This window comes from Danio rerio, chromosome 5 (genome assembly GCF_049306965.1).
Source record: "Danio rerio strain Tuebingen ecotype United States chromosome 5, GRCz12tu, whole genome shotgun sequence".
Taxonomy (NCBI): Eukaryota; Metazoa; Chordata; class Actinopteri; order Cypriniformes; family Danionidae; genus Danio; species Danio rerio.
The window spans coordinates 48,793,139-48,818,807 of NC_133180.1; the positions used below are offsets into that span (position 1 = coordinate 48,793,139).

General features: G+C 35.9%; 1 protein-coding gene across 1 annotated transcript; it reads right to left on the reverse strand.

The window, feature by feature from the left end:
- Positions 1–9,984: 9,984 nt before the first annotated feature.
- cox7c (cytochrome c oxidase subunit 7C) lies at positions 9,985–11,581 on the reverse strand. The gene is given in 3 exon segments (NM_199995.1): positions 9,985–10,072; positions 10,233–10,370; positions 11,447–11,581. Coding segments are annotated over 2 exon segments (192 nt in total). The 5' UTR covers positions 11,522–11,581; the 3' UTR covers positions 9,985–10,072; positions 10,233–10,253.
- Between the last annotated feature and the right edge of the window lie 14,088 nt (positions 11,582–25,669).

The following is a 25,669-nucleotide window of genomic DNA, read 5'->3' on the forward strand; positions in this document are numbered from 1 at the left end:
ATTGAACAAAATTACAAATTTATACAAAGAATATATTTGACCCCAGTTCGCCTTAGTAGGATATATCCCGGTGCTTCGTCTTTATGTAACCGATGTAAGAAACATAAGGTCACCATTATGCATATTTTTTGGAGCTGTAAAAAACTAAATGAGTTTTGGGATTCAGTACATGAGTTTTCTATGATGATCCTGGGAAAGAAATATCTCAAGACTCCTTTAATATATCTTTTTGGGGTGGATTTGAATGAGGTATCAGACCCTTTTTTTACCAAAAGGATAAGTCTAATATCTTATGTATCTATGTATTCTGTTAAACTGGAAACAGGAACTCCCTCCAACATTTGAATTATTTAAAAATATCATAAATGGCACGCTGCATTTGGAATATTTAACATATAGCCTAAAAAACAAAACACACATATTTTTAAAAACCTGGAAATTTTTTTTTTTGACTCTTTATGAACCCTTTGACCTGAGCCTGTATAATATCCATTGTTATCATACTGACCATTCACAAGCTGTTATTTGATTTCTGTTTTATCTAGTAACATAAACTGGATTTGTTGATGTACATGTTTCTATATTTGTATACTCTGATGCTACACTTAATGCTGAATATTCTTTTTGTCAATTGTGTTGTTTGTTATACTGTAAAATGAAAAATAAATAATAAAAAAAAGAAATGTTGAGGAACAAAAACAAGCAAATTACAACCTCAGTAAAACCATCAAAGCAGCAAAAGGTCAATACAGAGACAAGGTAACAAGGTAGAGGGTCAATTTAACAAATAACGCAAGGAGCATGTGGCAGGGACTTATATACATCACAGACTTTAAAAGTAAAGAACCTTATAATTCTAAAGTGACAATTGCTCAAAAAGTCGTCCTATGTATCATCATCTTGACGCAAACTCACAGCATTTACAATGTAGTTTTTATACTTAATAATACTTATAATACTTGTTTTATATTTGTAATATATACATATAATATACGAAAAAAAAACTTTTGCCTGAGGCTAAAGCTGCTTATTATCTTTCAACATTAGCTTTCATACATAACCCACTATTTCTGTGTTTATTGTTGTTATTTTATTTGATGAATAAATGTTGATTCTGTAACAGTTTTCAGTCACTTTGCTCCGTTTCTCAGATCAGAATGGAAATTCTCAAAACTACCTGTTTGTCTTCAGATCGTGACAGTTGTGCATATCAGAAAAGCAGTTCCAAATGCTTTTTACATCCAGGTAAACAAATATGTGCAATTCTCTATTGTTTCCTACATTATCAGTTGCTCATGTCATGTTGATCAAAATGTATTATTTTGGTCTCTGTTGAATAGTCTCACCTCCCACAACATTTAATTGTTTGTTCATTATGGACGCCCGTTTCAGCCACTGAAGGATGGAACTCGGTTTATAACTCGGAATTCTGATTTAATTAATTCTGACTTTATAACTTGGAATTCTGACTTTATAACTCAAAATTATGATTTAATAACTCACAATTATGACTTTACAATTTTCTTTTTCCATTATTATTATTATTTTTTTTTTATCATTCAGTGGCGGAAATGGGTTTCCATAGTTCATGGTGTAAGTTTTTACATGAAAAAAGTTGTAAAGTTTTAAAAAGTTGTTAATTTAATAATAAATCAATAAATTAATTAATTAATTAATTACTTTGTTTTCCAAAACTGTCAGTGTTTGTAGTAGTGACTGACAGTTCACATTAAATTTTAATAGTCAGCCATGCAGACTTTAATCTGAAATTGCATACTGCCCTTCTATATAGTGTGTAAAAAACAGTATGCAAGCCGAGTAGTATGTCCAAATACACAGTAGCCGAAGTACAGGATGTCCTATTACTTTTGATGAGATTGTGTAGTGTGCATCCAGTAGACGCTACACTATCCCATTATGCAATGCAGGAGAATTCATGTAAGGGAGTGAACCGATACAACTGATGTGGTTAGGTCATGTGATAATGACAAATGGGGGATGTAGTACGTCCAAGTTCCATTCTATTCAAATTCATACTATTTAGAAGCCCTAATGCCACAAGAAAATCAAACTAGTTAATGTACATTGCCTGTGACAAACTATGACAGTTGAATTTACAAGCTGAAGAATAAGTCAGTAAAATAACATAAATATTACAGAGTGCTTTAAAAAGAGCATGGCATATAAGAAAGTGGACATGAGTCTCTAATATAACAAGCTGTTCTGATTATTCCCTTTGTGCTATTTTATTTTAGTTTATTTTCACTGGTATTTTGTTTTTGAAGTTCAAATTTGCACTGCGGGCGAGGCAGTGGCGCAGTAGGTAGTGCTGTCGCCTCACAGCAAGAAGGTTGCTGGTTCGAACCTCGGCTCAGTTGGCGTTTCTGTGTGGAGTTTGCATGTTCTCTCTGCCTTCGCGTGGGTTTCCTCCGGATGCTCCGGTTTCCCCCACAGTCCAAAGACATGTGGCACAGGTGAATTAGGTAGGCTAAATTGTCCGTAGGGTATGAGTGTGTGTGTGGATGTTTCCCAGAGATGGGTTGCGGCTGGAAGGGCATCCGCTGCGTAAAAACTTGCTGGATAAGTTGGTGGTTCATTCCGCTGTGGCGACCCCGGATTAATAAAGGGACTAAGCCGACAAGATAATGAATGAATGAAATTTGCAAAGACTGTGTTGCCATACAAAAAAAGTGCAATTACTCTGAAATCAAGAGGGTGGGCAACAAATATGCTTCATTAATTAACTAAATGAGGGGGTAAAGGAGTGGCGCAGTAGGTAGTGCTGTCGCCTCACAGCAAGAAGGTCGCTGGCTCAGTTGGCATTTCTGTGTGGAGTTTGCATGTTCTCCCTGCGTTCGCATGGGTGCTCCGGTTCCCCCCTACAGTCCAAAGACATGCACTAGGCTAAATTGTCCTTAGCGTATGAGTGTGTGTGTGTGGATGTGTTTGTGTGGATGTTTCCCAGAGATTGCAGCTGGAAGGGCATCCGCTGCGTAAAAATGTGCTGGATAAGTTGGTGGTTCATTCCGCTGTGGCGACCCTGGAGTAATAAAGGGACTAAGCCAATAAGAAAATTAATAAATGAATAATTAACTAAATGAGGGTTTCTGTGCAACTTTAGACTGATTTCACGCGGCCGCCATTTTCAAAAGCGAAATCAAGGCTGCGGTGGGAAGAAACCTGGAAGTATCATTGGGAGTTACATAGGAATGTTGTGTAACTGGCTATATATCTTATCAGCGAAGACAAAGTGACACAAATTTATCATTTCTCCGCCTTCCGGGTGACCCGAAGGTCCGTTCTGAATGAATGGTAAATGTGAAAAGAGATATCAGAGCTCATTTTCAGCTAAGTTAAGGGAAATGGCACTAGTTAGCTAACATTTTCTTCCCCAAACACACGTTTTAGATGGCATTTATCAAACTTGAGTTAATAAACTGATTCTTTCACTATTTGACTTGTCACGATACTGAATTAAAAGAAAGACCGGCAATTTCGCGCTAACATTTAAGGTAATCACCAACATTTAATAGAGCTGATTACGGCGCTAACAAGGAGCCAGCCGTGTTGATTATAAGCACATGATCCTCTCGAAATTACTTTATGAATAAACCACACTTAATGTAATTGATATTTATTTATTCATTAAATCTATTATTTGTTTATTTAGCTTCTAGTTTTAAATTTTTGAAAAAAAAAAAAAGCATTATGAATTAAGCAATGAAAGGTATTCATTCATTTATTTTCTTTTCGGCTTAGTCCCTTTATTAATCCGGGGTCGCCACAGCGGAACGAACCGCCAACTTCACCAGCATCCACACACACACCCATTCACACTCATACACTACGGACAATCTTAGCTTACCCAATTCACCTGTACCGCATGTCTTTGGACTGTGGGGGAAACCAGAGCACCCAGAGGAAACCCACACGAACACGAACGAGTTTTTCACTCCAGTTATCTTCGTCTTGAAGCTCCCCCCCTTCCACCCCTACATCCTCCCACTTTTTCTGATCGGGCGACACGGTGGCCCAGTGGCTAGCACTGTTGCCTCACAGCAAAAACAACACCGGTCCAACCCATCGGGCCGGTTGGTGTTTCTGTGCGGAGTTTACATGTTCTCCCCGTGTTCGCGTGGGTTTTCCCCGGGTTCCCCGGTTTCCTCCCACCTTCCAAAAACATAAACCATAGCCAATCGACTAAAACAAATTATCAACCAATACAACCCGAGTTTACACTTTTCACGGTGACAAGCAGGGGAGTTCTCGAGACCTACCTGACCTCAAATTCTCCTCTTGCCCTTCTAACCGGAGGGAGCCCCGGGCTCCAGGATATTACGAGCTCAGGGCTCTCTTCCGGGACAGCATGCCAAATACGCTTTATTGATTATCAGCTAAGTGTGAACTCTTGAATGCATTAATAAAAGCAAACTACAATCTGTCATTTTGGTCCGAAAAAAGAGAAAATATCCAGTGAGCAGCAGTTCTGTGGGCGCAAATGCCTTATTGATGCCAGAGGTCAGAGGGGAATGGCCAGACTGGTTCCAGCTAATAGAAAAGCAACAATAACTCACATAGCCACTCATCACAAATGAGGTATGCAGAAGAGCATCTCTGAACGCACAGCATGTCCAACCTTGAGGTGGATGGGCTACAGGCCCACAGGCTCACAAGAATTGGACAATAGTAGATTGGAAACACCATGCCTCTTCTGATGAGTCTCAATATTTGCTGTGGCATTTAGATGGTGGGGTCAGAATTTGGCATCAACAACATGAAAGCATTTTTTGATCCTCCCTTGTATCAATGGTTCAGTCTCTTGGTGGTGGTGTAATGGTGTGGGCTTTAGAACCAATTGAACTCACTGTACTTAAATGTCCTCCACAGTCACCAGGGGCCTCATGTACGAAGACTTGCGTGGAAATCATACTAAAACATTGCGTACGCAGAAAAAAATTCAGATGTATGAAACACTGCGTACGCCGAATCTCACGCATATTCTTTTGTACATCTGAATGAACGTGAAACTAAGCGTAACATGCACGAGCACAAAACCCCTTCCTGCCTCCTCCCCCGTATGAATTTGCTATTGACTATACTTTGGCAAAACTCAACGAAAAAGCAATGACAAAATCAAGCAAAACTTTGAACAGAATGTGAATTGGAGGTGCTCCTTTCGGAGGTAGGATGGAGAAAAGCGGTGAAAAGTTTGTTCTCCAGAATTAACAACAAAAGAAAAAAAATAGAGTGGTTTATAGGTGTAAAATGTTGCAATATTCATAACAGTCTCAGTGGCGCAGCTCATAAGACACATGTCTTTATGTTTTGACACGTTCGAGCATGAACTCGGTTCGAATCCAGCATCTGATGAACTCTTTCTTCTTTTTCCCCCCGCTACATATCAGATTTTGACCAACTATTTATCACAAGAAAGACAAGTAGGAATCAATAAGTTTTTGCATCACATTTTATTTGCACATTTATTGAATGGAAATGTTTCTGATTCACGCATGCAAATTCATCTTCAGATAGTGTCTTTATAGAAATGTGCGTGCAGTAGATAGCTCAGATTACATTGGGAAAACAGGCGACCGCTGCAAATTGCGCTTTAATGTTAAGCTGGTCAACTGTATGGTATGGAAACCTTATATACCTGCTAGATGAACCCGTCTCATACAGCTGCCATTGCAAGGCTCAAAGACACTTTGTAGAGTGCAATTTAACAACTGCCTCTAGGAGTCGCCAATGGAAATAAAACAGACACGCACAAAAAATGTGCGTACGCCAGCCATAAAGGTGGCGTGGAGGTGTGCACATTCCCACGTTCAGTTCATCGTTAGTTAATCCAAACGTGAGCGATTCTGAGCGTGAAACCTGGCGTACGCAAAGTTTTTGTGCGTATACAGCGTTGATACATGAGGCCCCTCATCTTGATCCACTAGAGCACCTTTGAGGTGTAGTGGAATGAGAGATCCGCATCATGGATGTGCAGTCGACAACAGCAACTGCAGGATGTTATTATGAGAATATGGACCAAAATTTCTGAGGAATATTTCAGTACCTTGTTGAATCTATGCCATGAAGAATTAGGGCAATTCTAAAGACAAAAGAGGGTCCAACCCGGTACTAGCAAAGTGTACCTAATAAAGTGCCCGGTGAGTCTATATTTTTTCACATCTGAAAAACTTGGGCTTCAAATCGAATATAATGTTGAACACACAGTGCTTCAGTATACCCCTTGAAAGTTCTTGGTAGAGGTCAAGCCAGTTAAACCAATTGCAACAGCCAAAGTATAAAGGGAGAATGAGTAATGCTAATAAAAATAGCTTATTATTCCAGCAATTAACCTAAAAAGCTAGACACATTCAAACATCTTACTGCATACAAAACATAAAAAGGCCCAGAGGTAAAATGGCAGCTTTCTATAAAACAGAATAAAAATTCATGCAAAATGAACGTAGTTTATATTTGCCAGTGCTTTTGTTGCTTATGGCAAATTTGATGGTACATTAGCTTTAGAGTGCTCCATGACGGTCCAGAATCATTAAACATTAATACACAATTATGGAATAGATTTTTAATGGCTCTACTTTGTTTTAATCAGGGCCTGTGTCCAGGGAAGAGTTATCATAGAATCTGGCTGACTGATTTAGGGGTGGCTGGTTTTTTAATGGCCTGTTCTCTATGACCTTAGCATTCTGGCACCGGCTAAGATAGCATCTTTGTTCTCAAGGACACAGTGTTATAGTGATACATAAACGCTTACGCTAAGCCACAACACTAAGAGATCTAGGAAAGTCACGCTGACAGTAGAGATAACATGCTGCTCACGACATTAAACAAAAGTTTGCAGTGATACAACTACTTAAAAGTGAATGTGGAATTATGGCTCATTTTTGTCATTCAAGTGGACATTAACAAAAATACATTATTTTTGTCATTGTCTGCACACTGAGTCTGACAACAGCCAGTGCTCTACACACAGATCTGATCTGCTAATCATCCAGTCTGTCTGAAATTTACATAAAGAAACTGAGACAAACTAAATCCGGAAGAACTTTGGCAACGTCTTTAAGATGTGCAAAAAAAAGTAAACGACAGTAAACATTGGTAAATATTCGCTGCTAGCCATTTAGATTCGGGTATGAGCTAACATTACACTAAAACAACTGGGAAAATAAAATAAATCTAATCTGGTAAACGCACAATTTCTGATCGGGACAGTGGCCTCTGTAAGGTCTAGCCAGTTAGTCCAACGACGGTGTATACTGGTGGACGAAGGTTCACTGGATATTCGGCCTTTCCGGTGCACAATGTTGATTTACTTTAAATTTAACTCATATCTGACTCCAATTTTAGTATGAGGTGGTTTAGAATATTAATATATTTATTTTAGTTTTATTTGACTCCAATTATAAAATATTTAATGAGATTATTTAGTTTTTTTTAATATTACTTTAGATTATGATTGAATAATTTCTTTGATTAGTTATTGTATATTATTCCTGTTCATTCGGATTCCTATAACATCCTTAGTCTTGTACCAGCCGAGTATAAAATCTCTTAAACACAAGCATGTCAGTCTTGGTCATCAAACAGGCGATTAACCACTATTCTAAAAAGGCAGAAACCAACTTGCTCAGTTTACAATATTTGTTGTGTGGTCCCCATAGATCTGTTGCCTACTAAATCACAAAACTATTTACTCGAAATCATAATCAGCAATGCAACGATTGGCTAACGCACAGCAGCGTAATGACATCATCTGATTGATATTCAGTTATCCATGCGAGCAAAATTACATAAAATTAGAAGTAAACGGTTTGTTAAAAATCCCACGCAATAACTTTCCACATCTGTTGTGAGCTGCAGGCTCTGCACTTTCATGTGTCAAGAGTAATCGTCATGTATTGCAATGCATATCAATGTATTTTGAAAGGAATAACTGTATAAATTAATTTTGCATCATAAAAGCATTTTGATATCAGTAAAGGTGTCTACAAGCAAAGCCTCAAATCATTGGTATATTAGCAGTCACAACAAGTGAATGACTGCATAAATTATCCTTTAAAAATAAAGTCAAATATTGTGCATCTACACATCGGTATTTAAAATGTTAATATCAATAAATTTAACTTTGAGCCACCAGGTGGCAGTCTTTGTACTTTTATTTTGAAGTGCACATTGCATAAATTGTATTAATATATATATTTTTTAACTTATGTATGTATGTATGTATATATATATATGTGTGTGTATATATATATATATATATATATATATATATATATATATATATATATATACACACACACATATATACATACATATACGGTAACAAAATATCAGCATTTGGTACATACTTTCAGTCAGGGGCGTTGCTAGACATAAAGCTCTACTGAGGCACGCACCCCATTCCCCCTCAAAAATCAATAAAAGTTTTATTGTTATTATACAATTATTTTTCTAAATAATCTTAAATGTACCTGGAAAACAATGTTAAGACAAGATGCTAAGATCATTTAAGAAATCTTTTGCACAAATTTTAATTTGAATGAAATTCTAAAGACAATTCAATAAAATACAAAAAAATAAATGTTTTATAGAATCATCTGTTGTCTTAGACTTGACTCATGGCAGGAAATTAGGTTTTTTAAGTCTTACCTACCTGACTTGTCATCCCTTCTTTTTGCTTCATACAAAAAAAAAATCTACCAGGAGGCATGCTTAGTGAGATCACAATCAAATTGTTTAAACTTTAGTTTTGTCAACTTGCAAAACTAAAAAGGCGGTTACTTTGGTTTTACAACGCATTAGTGCCGCGTGAGCAGCAAGTAACTATCGGGACTCGCACTTGGGAGAAGAGCAGCTCATGCGAGAGGCGCACGGGATCTCTGCGCGCACACACAGAGATGCATCAGTTTGCTTTTTGATTAAAGTACATTGCTTTCACCAGCGTTGGTTTAATTGCACATAGAGAATAACATTTTTATTTTGGAATTACCACACTCAATAAACACACTTGTATATGAAGTAAATCATATCTGCATGTGCCCCTGCTTTCAGTATTATATTTGTTTGAACTCACCCGATCTAATCCTGTTTATATAAAATGAACCTGTTCATAAGCAGGTTTAAGCTACCAGAACTGTTGCTATGACAACAAGTCTCAGATGAGTTTTGAAGAACTAAACGATCCTGGATCATGTCAAATCATCAATATTCAAATCCAGCTAATTGAGTAATCCACGTATGAAGAACAGACCCCTGGTGCTTCGTTTTCCCCCAGCCAAAAGACATGTGGTATAGGTGAACTGAATATGCTAAATTGTCCGTAGTGTATGTGTGTGAATGCAAGTGTGTATGCGTGTCTCCCATTGCGTTATGGCTGTAAGGGCATCCGCTACATAAAACTTATGCTGGATAAGAAGGCTGTTCATTCGCTGTAGCGACCCCTGATTAATAAAGGGACTAAGTCGAAAAGAAAAAAAAATATTATATTGTATAACTGCAGATAAGCTGCATACATGCTTCACAGCTGTACTGTCAACTCTACTCACACCTTATTTTCTTATGATTTTGATTGTAATGAAAATGTGCACGTTTTGTATTTAACCTATTTTGCAATGTGGAAGTGCACTTGCTTGTTTTAGAACTTCCGATTCATTTGCCTATGGGAGAAATGACTAGTAATATTAAATGGCATAAATCAGTACTTGCTCTACAAACAAGTGTTCATTTGTAAACATAAACTTTAGCATTATTTAATAAGAAAAAAAATATCAGTTTACAACAGCCTTGAACTAGCTAATCAAGCTCTTTTTATATACTAAAAACTTATGGGCAAGTGTGTTGAAGGAAGTTGAAGTTAAACTATGCAGGACACCGGCCCTCCAGGACTGAGTTTGAAGACCCCTGACTTGGATTGACAGATGGGCTTTCTCATTTGAAAAGAAAGCCCGGTATAATGAACGAGTGAAAACAGTATTTAACTGGTCATTTTATTTACAATAACATAATAGAATCCACACCAGAAGAAACAGAGCTGTGTTGTGCAAGAATCACACCCGACCTAAAAAACAACACACAAAATAGCCATGAGAAATATTACAATGACATTACTGAATCTGAATATTGAGACATCGTGAACCACATAATTTCAAATTGTAATTGATTGATTGAACATTAAAAGGTACTTGTGCTCAGAATGTTTATGATGCAATGTTACTTACAATGTATGACTGGTAGGAGCTTCACTTCTTCAGGATCTGATGCCTGACAACAATGAAGGGGAAGGCGAATCCACTGCCGAAGAACAGCACCATCATGCCAAGAAGCCTCCACTTGTTCTCTACTGAGAAAGGCAGGTTCTGCAAAAAAATAAATAAAAAATACAATAAATAATTTGAGAATTACTGCAAACACAGAGTAAGAATATGAATGCTAAAAGTTGAATTAGTTTTCAATTCCCTGATAAAAGTTTTCGATTGCAATAGAGAAGCAAAATTGATCACAACTTCCTGGCATTGCTAATGAATAAGTTAGACATGGTCATTAGACTTACTTATTCAGACGAAAATTAAAGAGCAACATCTTTTTAATTCTATTTTTAACAGCTACATAAAACATAATTATCAAAACTATTGATAAAAATTAAATAGAAAAGATGATGACCTGCAACTTAATTTACATGATCGAGAGAAATCTGTAAAGCAGGAGGGCTAGGATAACCAGTTAAAGGACGTTACTTACAATTGCACAATAATACACCTTTAAGTAGCTTACACTTCACCCACATTGCCATTTGCATACCTTTTATTTATTTAATACCTGTTTTGAGTTTTTTCTGTTGAACAGAGGATAATTTGAAGAAAACGATAAAATGGGTAACCATTTACTTTCATGGTAATTGTTTATCCTATCATGGAAATCAATGGTAAGTTTTCATCTAAATATCTTTCTTTGTTTAACAGAAATAAATACACTCAAATAAACTCATAAAGGTATAAAAATTTGCGCGGGTAGAGTACATTTTCATTTTTACACTAACTATAAAATTAAAGTCAATTTTCCTGCATTTACGTACTTTTATTTGATATTCATTTCTTTTGATATTCATTAAATGTCTCTGTCTTGTAAATAAGCATTTACTACATAGGCACATGCTAAGCTAAAGTAAGCTAACGTTATGCTATGCTAATGAAGCTCATGCATCCGGTCTATGGAGATAAATCATAATACAACAAGCAATACGTTAAATTTACAGGACGTTAATTCCATTAAGTACAAAGCAAACAAACCAATTATTTATAACAAACGTTAAGCACTTAAAACGTCCTCTATTCAGGCTTTAGATGAACATCAGGCCTCTGCCGGCCAAACATACATCCGCTAAAGATTTAAACAACAATTGGATTGTTTATCTCGCATCCGAAAACCTACGTACCTTTCCTGGTCCCTCCGCATAGTGACTGGAGCGAACCGCGGACGTGGCAAACCGACGAACAGCTTGTCCGAGCATTGTTTTCAGCTGAAGTGTTGGATCTGCGCGACCTGTATATGACTCTCAACGACCTTCCTGTCTGTAGATAGAGGGCGAACAGTCTTATGGGTAACGCGACACACCGCAAGTTATTGTGGGAAATGGAGTTTCAATGCAGGCGCTTTCAAAGTCACGTACACGAGGACAAAACAATATCAGAATAAATCAAGAAAATTAATAGGGCTTTAGTTGTCTAAATGCTTTGACCATTGTTGTATAAGTAGTGTAGGATACTCTAAAGTAAATAGGTCTAATCTTTAGATTAGAGTTAAAGTGAAATTTCTATAGTTTATAACCATTATAAAATAATTTCTGTGGATCTCCTTATGCCTTTTCTTTCTTTCTTTCTTTCTTTCTTTCTTTCTTTCTTTCTTTCTTTCTTTCTTTCTTTCTTTCTTTCTTTCTTCCTTTTTTACAAAACGATTTTTCTTGTGTGTGCAAACAAACTTGGCAACAAATCTTTTTTTTTTTTTTTTTTTTTTGGACATGCTCAAAGAGTGGTTCAAATAGAAACGGGATGAAACAATGAAGATTTTCAGATTCACAGTCAAGGCCTAATAGAGTGAAGGAACTATGACATCACTTTGTAGACAGCTGCTAGCATAAAACTGGTTCCCTCGATAAAACCCCTATAGAATTTTCCCATATGCTTTTTGAAGATTGCAAATAATAAGCTCTGTGTTCAAACACAGTTCATTACACTTAGGCTACACGTTTTGTCCAGCCAGATAATTCTCACACGAAAATACATCTTTGAGCACTTTTGGTTCTTAAATGCAATTGCAAGATCTGAAAAGCTAAAATTAGGCTATGCATGCCAGCTTGTGGTAAAGAGAGGTTTTGGCTGTCTTCTAACATAATCCATCCAAAAAGTTTGCTTTGTTGAGCTGTTTGAAATTAACTGTAAAGAAACTGAATAAATAAAGAAATAAATAAATAAAGTTTGAAATAGGCTTTTAAATGTACTACAAATTGGCAGTGTTGGGGAGTAATTAGTTACATGTATGTAATTTAGTTACAAAACAAATGTAACAATAATTTGTTACAGTTACTGAGAAAAAAATTGTAATTAAATTACAGTTACTTATGAAAGTTGTAAAGATTACAAATGATATATATATATATATATATATATATATATATATATATATATATATATATATATATATATATATATATATATATATATATATATATATATATAAATTTACAGTAGTAAAGGCTAAAGTATACTGTGGTAATTACTATTTAATATTTACAAATGATACTACATTATAGTGTAATTTATTAATTAAGAGTTGTAAATATATATCCAATGCTTATTCCTAAATATTTCCCTTTATATTAAATTACTATAGTATTTTAAATGTGTAACACCTGGTTTTAATGCATTTTTTGTTTGCCGTTATATACTATAATTTGTTTGTTTAGTACAGCATATTATTTACAGCAGTGGTTCTCAAACTTTTTTCACCAAGTACCACCTCAGAAAAAAAATTGTCTCTCCAAGTACCACCATAATGACCAGTATTAAAATATAGTAGCGTTGAAGGCCTAATTAAGCAGCTACAGCTGTTCACAGTTCAAAAACGAGGCAGGTTAATTCATCTTATTAAGAATATTTATTATTGTCAGCCACTTTTAACACAAATAGTTTGACCATTAACACTGTGCTTGCAGGCAAAAACAAACAAACAAACAAACAAACAAACAAACAAACAAACAAACAAACAAACAAAAAAAAAAAGGTTTAAATTAAAATGTGCTTTCTAAAGTTCATTAAAAATGGCACTGTTCTTGAAAAGCAAAAAGAAAACTGCTGTACTTAAATCTAAAGTATTAACATAGTAGCCCATTCATCAAAACCTGGAAATGTTGCTTGGACTTTATAAAGAAAGGCTATGTGTCATATTTATACACTTTCTGACTAATTTTGAAATATGTTGCATGTAAATATGACAGGGTTACTACAGACACAGCCTAATGAAAATCAAGGACTTTTAAGAACTTTTTCCCCTATTTTCATATTCAAGACCGACATGCTATGTATTGAACACCTGAATTGTATTCTAAGCAACCCATAAAACATTGCATAGGAATTTATACAAATAAAATCCATTAATAATAATAATATTTATTAATCATATATTAATCATAAAATAAACCTGCACTAAATGTGTTTGTGAAATGTTTTGTACTTAAGTAAAAATACTATCACACTGCTAAAATAATAAACATTTTAGTAAATAATACTAATATTAGGTAAAAGTACAAAGTACTCTTTTAAAAAGTACTAATTAGTTACTTAAAAAAAATAAAATCATGACAATTAATCTTTTTCAATAGCACAGCCAAAACAACCACATACTCTATAACAGGTTCTCGACCTTTTACACTTCGGGACCCACTTCTTTTTCCTATCAATGTTTGAAGTCCCACCTGTCTGACATTTTCTCTAAAATATTTGTATAAAATGTTCATTTGAACCTTTATTTATTAACAATATACAATATATTAACAATATTTTTTTCAACACATTTGTAAACATAAGAGTTTTAATAACTCATTTATTTGATCTTTGCCATGATAACAGTAAATAATAGTTTAATAGAAAATTTTTAAAACACTTCTATACAGCTCAAAGTGACTTTTAAAGGCTTAACTAGGTTAATTAGGTTAACTAGGCAGGTTAGGGTAATTAGGCAAGTTATTGTATAATGATAGTTTGTTCTGTAGACTTACTACAGAAGAAAAAAATATATTATCAGACATGCTGTGAAAATTTCCTCGCTCTGTTAAACATCATTTGAGAAATATTTAAAAAGGCAAAAAAAAAAAAAAAAGATTAAATAATTAATTTAAATAATAATTCTGACTTCAACTGTGTATATATATATATATATATATATATATATATATATATATATATATATATTACCTTTGTTGTGCCTTCTGTTGATTTCTGATGATTTTGGTCATAATTGTAATTACAATTATTTAAAACGATTATTAGATGAAGTCAAAATTATTAGCGCTCCTGATAATTTTTTTAAAAATAAATATTTCTCAAATGATGTTTAACAGAGCAAGGAATTTTAACAGTATTTCCTCTTATATTTTTTTTTTCTTCTGAAGAAAGGCTTATTTGTTTTATCTTGACTAGAATAAAAGCAGGTTTAAATATATTGAAACCTATTTTAAGGTCAATATTATTGGCCCTTTTAAGCAATTTATTGTTTGATTGTCTGCAGAAGAAACTACTGTTACACAATGACTTGCCTAATTACCCTAATTAAGCCTTTGAATCGCACTTTGAATCTGAATGCATATATTTTAAAAAACATCAAGTAAAATATAATGTACTGTCATCATAGCATAGATAAAATAAATCAGTTATTTAAAATAAGTGATTAAAACTATTATATTCAGAAATAAGTAAAAAAAAAAATCTTCTTTCCATTAAACAGAAATTGGGGAGGAAAAGGGCTGCTAATGTTTAGGAGGGCTAATAATTCTGACTTCAACTGCATATATAGTTGTTTTCCACCCTGCAAAAGAAAGAAAAATAAATACACTAGAATAAAAAATATGGAACAAACTGTGCTTTTAAGCATCTTCACTGTAAGAAAAACGTCAGAATTAAAAATTAAAAAGACGTGACTTTTTAGGGGCAGTTTCATATGGATTTATTAATCATTCTTACTGTTTAGTGAAAGCAAACTGCCGTAGTTTATTAAAGACGAAATCTCACAGCACGACAGCTGCACCTTCAGCAGACCTCCTCATTCCTGCAGCACGAGGGCTTTATGCTTGTTTATGAGTGGCAGATCTGTTCGGCGAAATATCTGTCTGCGTGTCACCGCATCTCAAACGACTGAAACGATATAACTAGAGCAAACTCCACTGTGCTGCTGAGTGAGTGAGAGAGCTTCTCACTGAACAGCGCAGCAGCGATGACGTAAGGGTGCCGAGGCCCGATATGGTGTGAGTGCGGGCGGTGGGGGAGACGGGAGGGGGGACAAGCGTGCTTTGGCCTGGTTCGAGGCAACTGTACCTAGTGTGAGTACGGCCTGAGACCGAATGCTGATCGCATGCTTCTGACTGACTGTGTGTGCGCGGTGCACACACACACACACACACACACACACATAACCATACAGTATTTCGCGCTTTTAAAGGGTCACGAAACACCAAAACACATTTTTTGAGCTGTTGACAGTCGTATATGTGTCCCACACTGCTAAAAACACTATTAGGACACCTATATTTCACTAAAAAGTGTAAATTGGTTGTTTTTGCGTTATTTCAAGCAAATTCGTACTTCGGGTTTGAAACGAATTTTTGAAGCTGCGTCACGGTCATGACATAATAGCGTTGTATTCCAGCGTGCAGACTGGACATCTGTGCCAGAGTGTGTCTTATTACGTCTTACAGTGTGATGCATTAATGCATGAGTAAGACTTGGTTCAAACCAATCAGCGCGCTCTATTGTGCAACTTCATTAATATTCATTACTGTCACCGTGTTTACACCACAGAGACGCCACGTTGTGTTGGCAAAACAAGCGTGAAGTGTTGCTTTTATAGTTTGCTGCCGTTAAGTTTCGTTTTCATTTTCTCTCTGTGAGAGCTCATCTGGATCACGTGTGGATTAACAGTGTACGCGACGCTCGACAACAATAACTTACGTGTCTAAGGAGGATTATTGTTTACCTGAGAGCTGTTCTCATCTGCAAACGCTGAGATCCGGATTCGCTTGTAGTCTTCTCTTCATAAAGACGCAGCTCTAGTTGCTGGGGATTGTCCTGTCTCTACAGATTTGGTAAGTGAGCAACCAGTGCTCTTTGTTTATTCAGTTTGTTCGTATTGAACTAAGTTAACTATTGCACTGAGTGCAAACATGTTAGCACCGCATTTTGTGACCGGAATAACACACGCGGCTTTCTGACGCTATCTGCCGTGTGCATCTAAGTTTACGGGAAATGCGGAGGGTTTTTTTTCTCTCATTCGCCGTGCGGTATCAAACATTGCATGAAAAATACACGCTTAGAGCAGATCCTCGAATCAAATATCTCGTTTGTCGTGAGGGGCATGAATGAATTCCCTGAATGAAAGAGCCGAACTGCAGTTAAAGTCCACCATTTAATAATTTGGCAAATAATTCGACTACAGATGTCCATGTAGGTTAAACACCATCACTTTTTCCTGTGTGTATTTTGACTGAAGCTCGCGCGTGCCCAAATAGACACTCCCACACCCTCCCACTTTAGTTCCTCCGACACTCCCCCCTAAACAGAGCTGGACACGCCCACTTTTCTGACTTTTTCCAAACTAGAGGTGTGAAAACACCCTGCTGAAACAAGGGGGTTTCATGGCCCTTTAAGAGCAACAAATGTGTACAACTGGAAAGGGGGTGGTATATGATGCAATAATTGTTATCTCGATTAATTTTATTTTTTATAATTGTTAGAAGCTAAAATGCTTTTTGCGCTGCCTTTTAAAATGTATTTAGAAGAGTGACAGGTCAAAGGCGTAGTGATGGGAAGTTCGGATCATTTTACTGACTCGGATCTTTGAGTCTCGTTCATCAAGATGAACGAATCTTTTTTTGAGTCATTTCGTTCATTTGGTTCAATTTGCCAAAACATTATTAAAATGTTACGAATTGCTTCCAAACACATCTAGCCCAAAAGGTTGATTGCAGGACAAATAAGTCATAAGTAGAAGATAACAAGGAAAAAATAATAATTCAATGTTTACCTGCTCTTTTGTCTATGAAGGCATTGTTGTCTCTTTGCTCAGCTCAACTCTTCAAGTCTTCAAATGTCAGGGGTTCATTCATGTTACACTGACAGTCACATATAATCTTAATCAATGCACAGTCTAAGCCGATAGGAGCCATGATCGTTCGTTCATCATGTAAAAGAATGACTCAAACCTGAGAACTCGAGAGATGAACGGTTCAATTCTTTTTCCGGCTCTAAACGGGTATGATTGGCCCGTGAGAAACGAGTGACTCAGGCCCGATAGAGGACTCGAGAGATGAACGGATCAATTCTTTTTCCGGCTATAAACGCGTATGATTGGCCCATGAGGAACGAGTGACTCAGACCCGACAGAGGACTCAAGAGATGAACAAATCAAAACTTTTTCCGGCTCTAAACGCATATGATTGGCTCATGATGAATGGCTGACTCAGACCCAATAGAGGACTCGAGAGGTGAGCGGATCAATTCTTTTTCCGGCTCTAAACGCATAAGATTGGCTTCTGCCAATGTGATGAAGACTTGAAATGAATGATACTACCTGCACAAATGTGCGCACGCGTGGATGAACGAATCACTCCCTGAGAGGACTCGTAGTTCCCGAGTCATATTGAAGATTCGTTCAAAAAGAACGACTCGTTTATGAACGACCCATCACTACAAAGGCGAGTCAACTCGCTGTTGGAGAGAAGACAGCTAAAGTGTGTGTGTTTAGATCAGGGGTGCTCAATCCTGTTCCTGGAGATCTACCTTCCTGCAGATTTCAGTTGCTACCCATATCAAACACACCTGAACCAATTAATTAGGACCTGAACACCACTTGATAATTACAGGCAGGTAATTTTCAGTGAAAATATCCGAGAAGCATTATTCCAACAAAAAATTTGTTTTTAAGTTGTTTTTTTCTGTCTCGGCAACACAGAAAGGCCTTTGCCCCGCACTTACGTTTCACGCAAAACTAGACAAGGTTGACTGTGATTGGCCACTTTTCATGTCAGTCAAATCATTGCTTCGGAATCAATTCAAACTTCGTAAACTGATTTTTAGCAGCTTATGACACAATGCACTAAAATATAAACTAAATATTCTAAGCACATCGCTGTGATTGTACGCTTCAGGGAACAGCCAGTGCTGATCACATCGGTTATATTATGCATCAAAGGAATAAAAATGTTAATTGTTTATTTCATTATTTAGAGACTCCTCCACATACCACTAGGAGGAAGCCCGTGTACCACAGTTTGAGAACCACTGATTTTCAGTAAACAACTAAACAATTATGCCTCATATGTTTTTAATTGACAATTTTATTGATCTCTTAGATACAGTTGATTTGGATTAAAGTTGATTCGATTTAAAAATTAAAACTGCAAAAATAGCTTAGAAATATTTTTTATTGCAAATGTCCAAAAAATAATAATAACCCTGCACAACTAACTAAAACTTAGATTTTGTAACAACAGTAAACTTTTTTATTATGAGGGTTGTTTTGTGATGGCTCTACTTTAAAATTAAATTAATATAATTTTAATTCAAGTTATGAAAGACTTTGAAATTCTAACAGTAAATAGAGAGCTAGGCTACTGTTGTAACGAGGAGTCTGACACAGAGGGATCCATTTGCAGTATATTTATTAAACACAGTTTAATAACAATCACACAGTAAGCACTAGTGTGCGAACTCACATCAAACGTAGCAATATTGGGTCGATAGGCTGGTGGCTGGCTGTCAAGGATAGTGATAGCAAGCATGGGTAAGAGGCAGGCAGCGTGGATCAAAGGCGTTATACAAGGCAGGGTTCGAGGCAGGCGGCTTGGATCAAAGTCCAGGTACAATGCAGGGTTCAGGGCAGGCAAGGCAAGGCAAGGCAAGGGCAAGGTCAAGGTCAAGGTCAAGGTACAGTCCAGGTCATAATGGGGAGATCAGGCAAGGGAATGAATGCTCAGAAATGTCAGCAAGGGCAGAACAAGACTTCGCACTGGAGTGAGTGTTTGAGCTGCTTATATGTGTGTGCGTGGGTAATCAGTGAGATGTGCTGCAGGTGTGTTGCAATCAGTGTTTGAGGATTATGTAATGTTTAGAAGTCCGGTGATGGTGACCTCTGCTGGCCAGCGAGGTGAATGACTGGGAACCGGGTCGGTGACAACTGTAAGGTCACACCTGCTTGGTATAAATGCTTGAAAATGATTTAGTTGAAAATATCCATTAGAAATTTTGGTCCCACTTTATATTGTGGCCTTAACTAACATGTACTTACATAGGAATTAATAGTTTGTTACAATGTACTTATTGTGTTAATACATGTATTTACTTTGTACTTATGCTTGATTAAATACATGTATGTAATTACATCTGTAATTACCTTTTGTAATTACATTTGTAAATACACTTTTGATTATCCCTTACACCTTAACCCACCCTTAAACCTACCCATGCCACCAAACCTGTCCATAACCCAACCTCTATGCCAACTCAAAAGCACCACAAGTGTTCTCAAATAAATTATAAACACAGTAAGTACATTGTATTTATTTTTGTGATGTAAGTACATAGTAGTTAAGGACACTTAAAGTGGGATCGAAATTTTTAAGTAATCAAAAAGTAATCAGATGTAATCAGTTACTTTTATAAAGTAGTTTAAAAAGTACACTACTTAATGCATTTTAAATAGGGTAATTTGTAATCTGTAATCTTTTACATTTCCAAAGTAACCACCCAACACTGAACATTGGACATCTTCAAGTCTCTCATGCTGTATTGGAATTAGTCCTATTTTAGTACTATTTGAGTGTGCAGCACTTTGTACTTTAGAAGTCCATCTATTAGCAAATGATGAAACTAACAGCATGGTCAAAGGTTAAATGTGTGTAAGCCTTTCTCTAGTGCCTTTTAAAAGAATTCTGTTATTTATTAGAATAATTTTGTTTTTCTTTTCAGCTCCGAATTTAATCTGACTCCAATTTTCCATCAAACTTAGACTTCTAACACATCACATTCATCATTTATGACTCAGTTTACAGTTTTGATTTACATCTGATTCCATACTCTTCAGTTATACGTTCATTAGGGTCCCAATCAGGCCCGGATTGGCTAATCGGGAGGACCGGGAGAATTCCCGGTGAGCCGGTCCGTTTTTTGGCCGCGAGGGCCGGTGTCCCTAGTTCCAGAATGCTCTCAGCAGTCACACTTTTTAAAAATAATTTATTTATTTACTTGACCACAGCCTTCTTATTCATTATTTTACCGCAGCTCTGCTCTTTTTATCTATTTTCTCGTAGCTTCGTGAGCAGGATGCAGCCTGCAGGTTAATGATGATATAACCAGATATGTCACTATACATCATACAGCTGTTGTGGTACAGTGGTTAGTATGTTAGTTTAAGACGCGGTCAACCTGGGTTCGGTCCTTGTCTAAGTAACAATTTTTTTTTTTCATTTTTATTGTTAAGACATAATACTGTAAGGGTTGTTGAACATTTGAAGTTCTAAAAGAGCTGTTTTCTCAAAAAAAAGACGTAATAGTGTAATTAGAAACTGAATTGGAAATAACCTTATTTTAATATAGTCAGTGGTGAACTGAGGTGGGCCGGTCTGAGGCTTGTAACTCCAGGGCTGAAAAAGAGTCCCACTCCGGCCCTGGTCCCAATGTCGCACAGAGTTGTCACGCCCCAGGATTTGTGTACATTCTCACGGACAGGATCTCGACATTCTGAAGTTAGTCAGAGGATGCAGGGTTAACTAATATCCTATTAGTCCGGTTTCCCACTCGTACTAAAAGTGTAGTTTGGCTGGCTTGTCAAAAGCCAGACTACTGAAATTCTATTAAAAACTTAATATTTAATTTTGGAATTTCCATACAACTTGCTAAATTAGCAATAACCAGAAATCGAATAGTCTCCGCACTTATGTGCCGATTGCTCCATACAGTGTTGTGTGATTTGTTTGGATATCATGTACATAGATCAAGGTAGCACCAGCCTCCACATAATCTACTGGATATAAAAGAATTCAGGAAAATTCAGAATGAATCAAAAGGTCATTTGAATAATCTCACATCAGAAAGTTCATTGTTTTAGTGCCTGGCAATTCTCATGGTCTCACCTCATAGAATTTGCACAACAGTTCTCATGGTTTAATATTATGGCCTTACAGTACCAAGTGTAGTGATGTACAAATTCATAGTGGATGTTCTGACATGCACACTACCAATCCCTCAATGTATCACTATAACAAGAAACTGTACAGCCGATGTAAACTCAGCAGCTAGATAATTCCCATAATGAACTATAAGAGATTTCATCTGACCACAACATAGCATCCACTGAGGAAATATAATAGTTTCTAAATAAATTATTATTCAATTGTTAAATTAACATTTGTATACATAAAATAAATCAAAATACTTTGTAATACTTATTAAAATAAACAGACAGCTAGCTTAGTGTTAAGTAAGTATCACAGGGTCTGATCAAGAAGTTGGTCTGAGGATTTTATTACCCAGCAGAACCGAAACAAAACACCATCCATTCTGGTGCACTCAGTGCTCGAATTCACTCACTCCTTTCCTTTAGGGTGAGTAAATATTGAGTAAATTTAAATAGGAGTCCCATTCTCGCATAATCGTTTTTTGATGGTGAGAGATGCGGCTTTGCGTCACATGCCACCAGCTAGACCAATAAGATGGCCTAACGGATGTAAACATGGTCCAAAGGCAGCGCCCTTGTCTTAACTATTGAGTAGCGAAGAGGATGATAGTACGGTCAGACCTTCACCAAAAAGCAGTAAAATGGTATATAAACAATGCTATATGCATCTCACGTCCAGAAAGGAAGAAAAAACAAAGTATTTTACACACAAACTGTGGGTTACATTTTGAAACTACATCAAACGGTGGCTTGGCCTGCAGGATGAGAGTCAGAAAATAGCAGAAACATACAAGCAGTGTCTAAAAATTGAGCTTTACTGTGTGCCCTAAGAAGCTGGGTTTCAATCGACTTGCTACATGCATTTTATTGATATAGAGCACTTGGATGCGGCCGAGAAACGAGTTTCACGGCGCCTTGAATCTGGTGGTGATCATCACATAGTCCACTCTGTCATTGGGAAATAATGTTTTGTCAACGGATTGACCATCAATTTGTTCGGGTCCTGTACTTTCTGTTTGGTGCATAATTTACAAGTAAACGGACAAGTACATCATTGTGGCAGGCAAACGGCAGAAGGACCATCTTTCACAAGCAGAGATGCTGTCAGCTGGTATAAACAAAGCACACACAAGCACACGTTTTAACTTTGAAGTTATATATGCCTACTATATGCTGAGAGCCATAACTAAATTTCAAATATATTACTATTTACATTACATATATAGACCATTTCAATATGGTCATGCCATTGACCCTTGAACAATTACTGATTGTTATCATATCATAACTATAACAAGTGGCAATTCAATCATATTTTCAGGTTAAAACAGCTTTCACAATGTTATATAGGGGTCAAGTTGGTTTCATATTCACACATTCAGACTTTCTGCTTGGTAATATAATTTCAAAAAAGTATTTACAAATTTTACATGGTGTAATTATATTAGCAGTCAATGACTATCAAAGTAGAGCATTGTTCACAGTCAGTTACATAGTGCTAATATTGTTTTGATGTCATCCTTGCAAGCTATTTCAGACTCAATAGTCAACTTAGTGTGGTAAACAGTATATGGGCCATTAAATGAACAAATGTGTGAATATCAAACCTACTTTACCTCTATTTATGTTATTTATCAATATGTGGACCTTTTCGGATTCTCGGAAGCTATGAAAATTAAAAATGTAAAACAGGAAATACATCAGGACCATTGTTATTATTTACATTCCTTAAAATGGTCAATATTACAATTTTTATTGGACACTCCAATTGTTTTTGCATACATATGCTACTTGAGCAGTTAAAACTTGTATGCTTAATTTCTTAATACATATTTATTTACAATTTCTGTTTTTTACAGGTCAGTTGCTTAAAACAGCTGAGAGAAAAGAAGACAATAGCATTTTTGTGCATATTAAAGACAAAGACTGTGTCTCTGGAAGTACTATATCACAAGTTCTGTTACAGACAGTGCATTAGGTTCTTGACAAAGTCTACTGGAACAGTTACACAGACATCAGAAGAACAGTAATTTTTTTTTTTTTTTGCATTTTAAAACAATTTAATATTTAATAAAAATAAATGCTAATTTTAAAAGCTAAACATTAATCTACACGGACCACTTGTTACAATAATTCAGCATAATAGAATATCTTGTCAATTGCGAGGGGAAAAGAATGTTGAAACAATTTGTCAAAGTATTCTCCTTCTGAAGAATAAAAAAAAACTCAATTTGCTTGGTCAGTTGCTCTTAGTTTGTACATGTACACAATATATGCATTCCAAATATAGAAGCCAGTGTAAATGTTGCAGAACATAAATAATATTTATGTTTTTTTAAGAAATGAGCTAACCTACGGTGTAAGCTACAAGATCTTCTCTGAGAGAGTCATCCACCATCGAATAATTGTAAACCAAGAGGTGTTGACAATGACACGGCTTAGAAGAATATGGTAAAGAGCCATGAAGATCTTGTTGCTTCAAACTACAGGTAATTTAAAATACCATAAGTTTCTTTTGCAGCTTTGGAATGAAGATTTATGCAACCTTTCTCACAAAATGAGTAATCATCATTTAATAAATAATAATAATCCTCTTTTTTATTGTAAAAAGCTGACAATGGTTTTTTTTATATTTTGTGATTATAATAATCATTTACTGTATTTTTATTTTTTCAGTCAGGATAAATTAAAGTGTAGGCTCTCCCATGATTTCCCCCAGCTGGTGTTTCACTCTCCTAACCAGCACAACATCAATGAGTTTTTTTTTGTTGAGACCCTTTCTGCAGATTGGTAAAACCAATACCTCATCTGGTAGAAAAAATACCTCATCCATCAGTTACAGAAACAACTGAGTCAAGGGACGTAACTAGCCAAAGTGATGGTGGAAACACAGCAAGAAGAATAGCTAGTACTGCAGAGAACATAAGGACACTTCATTATGCAGCATTGATACTAAAGAGAATGGTAGATGACTCTCCTTGTATGACACGTCCATGGACACCCACATCTGACGATTTAAATATTAGTGCAGCAAAATCTGTTGTGCTATTTGAACTGTTAAACCTAATTTCATGGATTATTGGCGCAACTGAAAAACCAAAACTGGCCTATTATATTGATATTCCAGATGATTTGAACCTGAAAGTTATCTCCATTTGCCATGACCATCGTTTATCTTGCATCTAAAGGCCCGGAGGCAGACACCTAAATCATTGTTTCTGGGTGTAACTGTTTAATAAAAAAGGATCATTTAGTGTTAGTCTTTAATCAAGCTATATATGCCAAAGCTTGTAGTGATTGAATTAAATGAGTTTCACACTTGCATGTGTTACCTGGGCATTCTGGGGAAAAGGTTTGGAGATGCAGCACTGCAAGATATACTCATTGATTCAGAAGTTGTTGCTCTAGGATCTATCAATGGAGTAATGAGTGGTCATCACTATAACCAAACACACACAGGGCACCGGCACACAAACATCTGTATGAGAGTATGCAGCTCATCAGATTTTTCAGTTTCTTAGACTCTTTGCCACCAGAAGACTGAGATGAGTGTATGACTGTCATAAGTGAGATCACATGTGCATTCTAGAACAGGACAATGGATATTTTGAATGAAAATGAAAAATTTGTCAAAATGTGTGTTTAAAATGTAGCTCTCAGGTTCTGATGATAGTGATAAGTGATAGTGATAGTAGTAATGAGTAAAAAGGATCTGTGTCACATGTTAGTTAGATTTAAGCTGTAATAAAGTTTCCTTAAAATTTTATACGTTTACGTTATTGAAGAATTTGTGCAGCAGAACAGCATTTCATGTCATTTTAGCCAACTTCAACAAAAATTTATTTTATTTTTAACTTTGTGTGATACCTAAGTGCTAACTGAACATTTTTGAAAAATAAAACATAACAAACATGTTCAAGTTCAAATATCTTCTTCAGTTTTATTTAGTGCCAATCTATAAAGTTATGGTGGGTTGTAAAAAAATGCTTAATTTAATGGTCTTCATTTAAAATTGAGTAGATTAATGCATCAGTACTTGTCTCATATATGTAGCTAAATGTATAAAAGTGGATTTGACACATATTGTGTGTTGCTAACCTGCATATTAATAAAGTTACAAGCCAATCTAGCAGCATAAGATTTTCGTTTTTTGTAAATTCCTAATTATACACATTTAAGCATCTTGATAAAAAACTGCAGTATTTTGTATGGAGAACTT